Consider the following 10001-nt stretch of genomic DNA (forward strand, 5'->3'; position numbering starts at 1 on the left):
GGGGGGGGGGGGGGGGGGAAATCACAATTTTATATATACTTTATATATGGCCAAAAAATATATATGTGCTAAAATATGTATATATTTTCTTCTAATATATTTTGGTAATTTTTTGTTTGCATATTTTTCAAAAGATATTTATAAGTCTAAAATATTTTATATGTTATATGCTAAAATGTGTTTCAAAATATTTTTACGCAAATATATTTTCTACTAATATACATTTTTATATTTTTTAATACATACATATATATATATATATATATAAGCATTTAAAAATATATTTTGTCCTCTATAAATTTCAGTCCAAGAATATGCATTCACATATGCCACATTTGAAGAAAAACTTGATTTCTTGTCTATAGCATGTTTGAACATTTGGACTTCAACAAGGAACCAAAAAATTCAATATTGTTAAATATGTTAAATATATATATAAAAAAAATGTTAAAGATTATTAAGTCATTAAAAATCTACTTTTGATCTCTTGTAGGCCATGCACATTTGTATTTTTGTATATAGTGATGTAGGCTATTGTAAGACTGGAAATGTATTTTATTGCTCCTGAAATTGGCATTTAAAAATATATTTTGGTATAAGAAGAACAACAGAAGAAGTGTTATTCACCACACACACTCAGTGCACAGTGAGGCTGCATAGTGTCCTCTGTGGTGGCACTCGTAGGCAACTTTATGAAAGTGAAAATGACAAATGAGACACCCTACAGCCTCATGGATATTACAGGCTTGCGGTGACCATCATGAGTCTGCAAGTGCACATCAAGTGTGTCATTTGGGACAGGGCCTGGAGTGTGTGGGAGGAGGACGGTCTGTTATCATGACATGACTTCCAGCTTCACCTGAAATACTTCAGCTCAGTAGAACATAAAGCAACAGCTCCATTCAGCCAGTCAGAATCAAACATAATTAATAGATGTCTGGACGTCATTTCTGGGTTCAGGTGATTGTATGAGCGTGTTCTAAATGCTGCAGGATCTGTTTTCTCCACTAACGTTTATTCTTCACATACTGTAGTGAGCACAGCATCCATGTGGGCTGAACTGCGTATCATTTATCACTGTTTTGGCACGAAATGCATTCAGTGACTACATCTGTCAAATTCCATGAACTGCTTTCTCACTCAGACACAAAAACCAACAGAACTCAATGTACCTGCAGGCCAGATTCTCAAAACTGTTCAAATTAAGTTCAAAACCCAATACAAAACTGAAGAAGACAGCAACAGGCTGCCATATATTCTAAAACTAAAAAATGAAATACTATACGAACGATTAGATGTAGCTGAAAACCTTCATTAGCATCTACTGTATACAAAAAGCGAAAAACTAAGCAATTATTTTGTACTGTCATTTAATACTGCAGTAAATTCTAAATAATAGAGTGTATCATTCTTCTTCTTTTTTTTTTTTTTTTTTTAAGAAAACATTGTCAGTGTTTTATGAGTGGCACGGTCTGTTGGTTGGTGGACAAGTCTTACTAGTGTTACATAAGAATAAGTTGATTTGAGACTTGTTATTGTGAAATTAACTTCTGCACCAAGCTGAAAGTTGGTTATGAGAAATGTGTAAAGAGTTTTGAAAAAGTGACATTAGTATTGAGAAATGTATCCTAACTAAATAAAAAAAAATAAATAATAATAATAAAAACTAGCAATCTCATCCACTAACCACAAACACAAATTCCCATAATACTATTCTCATTTTCAACATTAGATCTGTTGTTTTGTCATTTGTTACTCTGCAGCACAAAAGCAGTCTTAAGTCGCTGGCGTATATTTGTAGCGATAGCCAACAATACATTGTGTGGGTCAAAATTATCCATTTTTCTTTTATGCCAAAAATCATTAGGATATTAAGTAAAGATCATGTTCCATGAAGATATTTAGTAAATTTCCTACCGTAAATTTTGATTAGTAATATGCATTGCTAAGAACTTCATTTGGACAACTTTAAAGATGATTTTCTCAGTATTTAGATTTTTTTTTGCACCCTCAGATTCCAGATTTTCAAATAGTTGTATCTCAGCCAAATATTGTCCTATTGATTCAAATTATGAATTTCAAATTATGAATTACAATTTCCCTTATGACTGGTTTTGTGGTCCAGCGTCACATTTATCATGTTTGACATTCAGACATTTTTCATTGTGATTTAATCATCTAAAGTCTGTATTTAGGCACTGAGATCATTCACTATCAGCAGGGTACACTCTTATGACACACTATTGTCCCATCAAACATCTGCTGTAGATTCTGACCTGTTATTACAGAAATGAACACATGTATTCAGCGTTGACAACAAATTATGACAATGTTTTGACAAAATACTCGGCGTGTTTTCCAGATCCTTCAGCGTCAGTGAGAATGTAATATTAAGTCGTTACACATGCTGAAATCAGTCCAATGAGGAATCATTAAAACACTTCAAATAGAATCCATTACTGGCATTTTGTAATATATTTAATCTAATAATAAAAATAATAAAAACATCAGGGCTATGTTTTCTTGTTCATGATGTTTTTGATTAAATGATGTACAGTGATTTTGGTGCAAGGTAAACAATTAAAACTAAAGAATTAAAAAGTTCTGGCAGGCCTAGAGTTTCTAATAATTACACAAATAATTTTTCACCAGCTATCTGTCAAAGCTACAGGATGAAAATCTTCAGCCAACCCTCATTAGCATTCAGAGAAATGTTGGTTGCTAAATGAAGGCCCAGATTTAGTGCTGCACTTGAGCCTTCAGTTATTAATCTGAGCAGATGTGTGCGACATCGATGAGAATCAACAGCCTCATTAAGCAAAACAAGCAAAGGACAAACGATGAAAGATCTGTTTGTTTTATTAAGAAACGCTGCAGAAGTTTCCCTCGGGACTTGACTAGTGGGCTACTGAGATACGATTCTGTTTGATTAGCCTCTAAATATTACCATAAAACATAACTACATCATTCCAGCTCATATTAATCTGCATTATTACGGTTAAAGATTGTAATATAGTTCCAGACTTTTTTTTATCAAATAAACACTTACAGTCAGCGGCTTATTTGTCATAAATGAAAACTAATTCAACATCATTCGTTTTCAAAGCCTTGGTCAGAAAATGTTCAATAGCTTGATTATTAAGCATCAGATGTCCCATGATTGTGTATAAGAATGAAAATAATAAGATATTATAAACATTAACATCATGATTTTCTGCAAAGCTGCTTTGAAACAACGTGCATTGTGAAAAGTGCTATAGAAATACATTTGACTTGACATTTGTCGTACCTAAATGCAAAAGAATAAGTGCCACTGCTTTCATAAGAAATCGTTTCTCTGCTCAAAGCACTACAGAAGCAATTTACAAACCCATATGTCACACCTAACAGCGATCTTTTACAGCTTTATACAGTAGTACGCTTTAATAAACGGTAATGCATTAGCTACTAACCCATATGTTATACCTGTAAGCTTAACAGCTAAATGTTGTAGCCATTAAATGAGCAGCTAAAGCATGTGCTGTGTCTCTGTTGATGTTCAGCAGAGCAGTGCTGGATGGGAGGCATATGGTGATTGAGTTTGGATGCTGTCAAATAAGGTCAGAAGACATGATTAAATTACACTACGGTTAATATTCCATGTGTTGAGGGACACAGACTCACAAGCACACCTGCGCTCGGCCAGAGACGCAAATCCAACTGTATTCCAGAACCAGGAAATATTAAACCCGGAGCAGAAGTGGAGTGCATGAGCGCAGAATGCTTCTTTTGGAACTCATATTTAGCTGGCAGAGATAAAATACATAAACTAACTGCATGGCCAGTTTTTGACTGAAATATCAGTTTGTTATACGATATTAGTGGTGTGTCGTTCATGAACGATTCGTTCATTTTAAACAGCAAACTCACTAAAGGAAAGCTGAAATAAAATTTAAAAGATAAGCATAACAGGTGCCCCTTAACAAAACACACAAATGGAATACTAACATGCATGTACTGTAAACATTACTGCAATATGAAAAATATCTATCTGCGTGTCGACATTTTGCTTTCCCAGCTATAATAGCATCCTCACACACGCTGCAACCACACACAGCGCACAGATGCAAGCCTCGGGCTCGCTGTGCTGATTCACCATGTCCCTTTTCACTACTTCAACACATGACTGCCTTTATACTGCTCTCTCTGGATCTACATAGAGGAGACTCAAGTGCAGAACTGAGATCCCGTATTCACACATACCACCGGGATTTCTCCCTTCCTTCTGGGCTTGGAGGGGGTTCAGAAAACTAGTCTTTTGCAAAAGCACGGGTTTCTCCTTAATAAAGTAGGAATTTAGGATTTTTTTAAAATGCACAATTCAGGAAAACCAGGGAATAGTAAAGCATGAATAGAGGAGGTCTTTTTCTTTGAGGAGTGGACATGGCAGATCACACAGAGGACGGAAGCCGGTGGTTATGTAAGCTTGTTGTTTGTGTCATCCACTATACAGACGATGCTATCCAGACCACAAATAATTAACCATTCTCACTTAATGCCAGGACTGACCGTCATACTTAAACATGGATAATCATATGAAATGTGCAGGGATAAGTTCTCATTATAAAATATGAACACAAACAGATTGCTGGCAGAAGCTCAGTGGCAAGGGAGTGACTCAGGATAATGTCTGTGTCATTATTCAGCACGACACATTGGAGATTCGCTGCACATCTCCTGGCACACGTCTCAAACTGCACTCCTACTGGTTAATGCTCAGCGTGTGGCCTGAGGACGCAATATGCTGCATCCTTCCAGCATGCTAAATAAACCTGAATTATCATGAAAGTCTTGCAAAATGAAATGCAAGTGTATGCACTAGGCTGGCTTTTATTACAGGAAAAGCAATAGCTTCTTAAGTAAGTCCTGTCAAGCCTTATGGGCTTCTCCAGTGCAGGAAAAATCAATAGTATCCACAGAAAACCCAGCTGGCTTTGCTTTCTTAGAGAGATCACATGCTGACTCCCCTGTAGGAACGCAACTGAAATATTCATGCTTGTAAGGTGTGATTCCTCTGCTCTGAGAGTGACTCTGGGTTTTTTTTTATTATGCAAAGCCTGTGAATAATTATCTCTGCTGGTCTTCTGGAGCATGTGAATTACAGACCTAAGCTCATTAATGTAATGCACCCTGAACATTCATCAGGTGCATTTGGACTGGACTTTTCCCAGCCAATCAATTGCAGCACTGGTGTGGAGCATAGCAACCGTGACCAGCAGGCGTTTCATAATCGCCAATTAGGATTAGTCAATACTGCAAAAGATAGACAAATTGCAGATCATTCGTATTTGAAGCAGTCTGACCTTTCATCATCAGTGATAGTATCATCACACTCATCACATTAAGCAGTGATACATCTCAATCACAGCTTACAACTCACTCTGGGAGAATTTCCATCGACTGTGATGTGCATTCCCTCTAACTGCAACCAGAAGACATCAAGACAGTCTCTGTGATGTAGAAAGCAGCTCTGGTGCTCAATCTGCTTTATTTGCGTCGTGACAAACGGTGGTGTAAATCAAGCCTCTTTGAATGCAGCCATCTGCTAAAGAGGCACATAAAAAAGACTGGTGGTGCTGTCCAAGGTACCAATCAACTTCTGATTGAGGGAGAAAACTGAGACTGAGAGTGTACCTCTAAAACAAGGTGCAAACTTATCAAAGCTTTGCACAAAGCTGGTTCGAAGAGCGCACAATTCAAATGCATCAATCAACAAGTCCAGGTCAAAGCAAGGAAACTCACCACTCGTGTTGAGGCTCGTCGATGACCAGCAGGATCTTGAACTTCCGCGACACCGCCACAGGACTTTGCTCCACCAGTCCTGCAGAGGCGGCGGTCTGCTTCATCACGTTGGTGATGGAGCTGAAGAACCCCGAGGCGCTGGATTGGGCGGGCTGTGGCCGTCGCTCGGGGGCCGGAGAAGCGGTGGGGGACTTGTCCGCCGGAGGGGCCAATGGGGCAGGAGTCGCTCCGGCGGGGGCTTTGGTGGCAGCAGTGGGAGGAGGTGGTGGAGGTGGGTCAGGCCTCTGGAGATCCGACATGTAGCCATTGGGCAGGTTGGCGATGAAGCTGCTGTCAGAGAGGCGACGGCGTAGGAAGTTCATGGCTAGTGAAGGTTAAGCTCTGGGTAAAGGTGAAGGTCGCCTGGAATTCGTAACTCTTGTGCTGCTTCTCAAGAGCGCGGGGTTGATATTGCTGTTGAATTTCTTCGTCTTCCTCCACTGACAGCTTGAATGCCAGGAAGAAATGCTCACGCTCTGCTTGCATCTCCCTCCCTCCCTCCCTCCCTCGCTAGCGCTCCTCTCACACGCTCCCCTCCCCCTAGTCCCTCACGATCTCCTACATCATTGCTTACGCGGCCCTACTACGTCGTACTGCAGCTGCTAAACGGGCTTTCCAATAAATATGCATGGCAGGAGGGGAGCTCCTACAGCAATTCCCCCTACCCGTGAGTCTCCCTCCCTCTGCTCCTCGGATTGACCCGCAGACCCCGGTCTGGCAGTGCTGGGGCTGGAGGAATAGGTCTGCAGATGGTGGAGACACGTGTCAGCTTGGCTCTCTGGGGGTCTGTGAGCGTCTCTGAACATTGATCCTCTGCCATCGTTTAGTCAGTGATGCTCTCCTGAATACAGGAGCTCGATATGCGAAGCCAATGTTGGGCCATTACTGCAGAAAATACAAACAACATGGAGGCTGAGGAATGGTGATCACGATTGACAGTGGCATTTTACACAACCGGGCAAAAGAAATATTATTATTAGTGATTCAGTCCAGCTGGAGCAACATGAGGTAATAATGGTGATGAGTTTACACCACAACACACAATATGGCCCACAATAGTAATGAGCACCACAGTAAAGGCGACACAGAAGCAATGCGCATTTTTTATCGCAGTGCAGCGACAATATAAATGCATTTATAAAGAAATTACAGTTGAAGAAATTGTTTTAAGAAACAAATGTTTTAAATGTGAAATTATAAAAACAGAAACATAACGGCAAGGGTATGTGCATGGGTATATAATGAAAAAGTTGTAGCTGGGAAACATCGATGGACACTGAACTGCAGTGATAGTGTTTACTAAAGCTAGCATTGCTATTATTATTGGTCATACCCAGAACACCCAGCAACCACCAAACAACACCTACACAGACACTGACACAAAGGACAAATGATTTGCAGCGGTGGCTTTGTCGTATTCAGTACAGACAGCCTTGTTGCGGCGTGATGCAACTTGAGTGATAACGGTTGTGTCTGGTGTAGATATGGTGTAAAAACCACTCAGAACACACTAGCAACTGTCTAACAACCTGCTTAAAAAAAACCTGAACACCCTAACCAGGGTTTTCCTGGCTCAAAATGAGGTGGAGGTGGTACCATCCTGATCATTTGCACACATACCGCACCGTGCCTTCAACTGGCTGAAGCAAATGCTCTTTACAATCAACGTCATCTAATTAGATGGTCAAAGAAAATGATAATCATCAAGCATATTCTTCGAAAGCTAACCTGTTGAACATGAATTAAAAAGAACATAACAGCTAAAAGAGGCACTTTTGCAGTGTAATTGAACATAAGCATAAGGTTGTTAAACATTGCATTAAAGCCATACACAGTGCACAAGCAGAGGCAGAACGTTTCAGCCTCCTATTTTTCAATTTATAAAACCTCTTTATAGTCCAATGCTTCCTGACCCACATCGCTTTGATTCCAATACACATTTATCCATTTATTATAAAGAGTCTTTATAGAAAACAAAACATTTTCTTACATTATAAAATATAATTGCATTAGGGTAACAGATGCATTAGAGATAAAATTAGTGTCATGCTAGATAAGACAATTTATATGATTTATACTATGTTTTTCCTCAAAACTCACTTTAAACTGCCCCCTATACCATTAAATAGGGCACTATTTGATTGGACAGCCATTTGTAGTGGAGTCTGAAACCATAGCAGACGTTTTGAGTGTACTCATTCAATCCCATAATGCACCGCAAAAATGAGTGTACCGATGTACACTCAGTCAACTGCTAAAGAATACCCATATTGCACTGCAAGGGTCATGATTAGAAATTATGATTCTGTCTAAAGACATATGAAGTAAACATGAAAATATATCAGCATTTCTCCAAACATTCACACTTTTGGACTAAAAATCCTAATGGATGCTGTTGTCGACAGTCAGAGGCGGCACAAAAACTTTCACAGATGCAGCCGCATCAGAAATGACCCTTCGCAGGGAGCTTGATTGACAGGTGACCTGACCAATCATAACACTGAATCCGCCGTTTTATCCTCCAAACAAATCAAACAAGAAAGTAGATTAACTTCGGTGGACTTAAACTTAAAGATGTTGTGCAGTTACGTCTTTCCGCAGTTGAAATAAAATATAAGTTCAATAGGAATAGGTTCAATCATGTTTATTTCATGCTTAAGTAAACAGGCGCAACACTGGTTTGACATGACACATTAAAGAGCCACAAAACTGTATTTTTTGTTTGAATTTAGTATAAAAAAAAAATACAAAATTTGGAAAGGTAAGACTTTGTTTCATACCACAATTAACCTGCTCTGTCTTGTCTGTCTGTGTCATCTTTGCTCCGCAATGTATTTTTCACTGTGTGAGAACATGGTGTGTGGTGTGAGAGTGGCATGGCTTGTTGGAAATAGCAACAGTAACTAAGGGGCCAGGGTCTTTGCAAAAGGTCTATTCACTATGCAGGAAAAACCCAATAACACCCTAACAACTGCTTAATAACATGGTAAAAAAACAACAAAAAAAACACCCGGAACACCCTAGCGACTGCCAAAAAACATGGTGGAAAAAACACCTGGAACACTCTAGCGACTGCCTAACAACATGGGGAAAAAAACACCCAGAACACCCAAGCGACTGCCAAACAACATGGTGGAAAAAACACCTGGAACACTCTAGCGACTGCCTAACAACATGGGGAAAAAAACACCCAGAACACCCAAGCGACTGCCAAACAACATGGTGGAAAAAACACCTGGAACACTCTAGCGACTGCCTAACAACATGGGGAAAAAAACATCCGGAACACCCTAGCGACTGCCTAAAAATATGGGAAAGAAACACCCAGAACACCCTAGCGAGTGCCTAACAACATGGGGCGAGGGGGGGGGGAACACCCGGAACAGCATAGCGACTGCCTAACAACATGGGGGGGATAAACACACGGAAAAACACCTAAGCGACTGCCTAAGAACATGGGGGGAAAAAAACCCGGAACACCCTAGCGACTGCCTAACAACATGGGGGGAAAAAACACCCGGAACACCCTAGCGACCACCTAACAACATTGGGAAAAAACACCCGGAACACCTTAGCGATCACCTAACAACATGGTAAAAACCAGCCAGAACACCCTAGCGACTGCCTAACGACATAGTAAAAAAAACCCAGAACACCCTAGCGACTGCCTAACAACATGGTAAAAAACACCCAGAACACACTAGCGACCGCCTAACATCGTGGGAAAAAAACAAGCAGAGCACTCTAGCAACTGCCTAATGACATTGTTAAAAACAAAACAAACAAACAAACACCCGGAATACCCTAGAGAACGCCTGACAACATGGGGAAAAAACACCCGGAACACCCTAGCGACTGCCTAAAAACATGGGAAAGAAACACCCAGAACACCCTAGCGAGTACCTAACAACATGGGGGGGGGGGACACCCTGAACACCATAGCGACTGCCTAACAACATGGGGGGGATAAACACCCGGAAAAACACCCTAGCGACTGCCTAATAACATGGGGAAAAAACACCCGGAACACCCTAGCGATCGCCTAACAACATGGGGAAAAAACAAGCAGAGCACTCTAGCAACTGCCTAATGACATTGTAAAAAACAAACAAACAAAAAACACCCGGAACACCCTAGCAACCACCTAACGACATGGTAAAAACCACCCAGAACACCCTAGC

At 40.2% G+C, this 10001-nt stretch overlaps 1 protein-coding gene across 1 annotated transcript in view; it reads right to left on the bottom strand.

The window, feature by feature from the left end:
- The window catches only part of LOC107686972 (synapsin-2-like), a 61905-nt gene extending 55421 nt beyond the window's left edge, over positions 1–6484 (bottom strand). Inside the window, exon 1 of the mRNA XM_016484094.1 lies at positions 5782–6484. Within this exon, the coding sequence (XP_016339580.1) occupies positions 5782–6143 (362 nt within the window). The 5' untranslated portion in view covers positions 6144–6484. The remainder of the gene's footprint in view (positions 1–5781) is intronic.
- Between the last annotated feature and the right edge of the window lie 3517 nt (positions 6485–10001).

The sequence above is a fragment of the Sinocyclocheilus anshuiensis genome, unplaced genomic scaffold, assembly GCF_001515605.1.
Source record: "Sinocyclocheilus anshuiensis isolate Anshui unplaced genomic scaffold, SAMN03320099.WGS_v1.1 scaffold2857, whole genome shotgun sequence".
Classification (NCBI taxonomy): Eukaryota; Metazoa; Chordata; class Actinopteri; order Cypriniformes; family Cyprinidae; genus Sinocyclocheilus; species Sinocyclocheilus anshuiensis.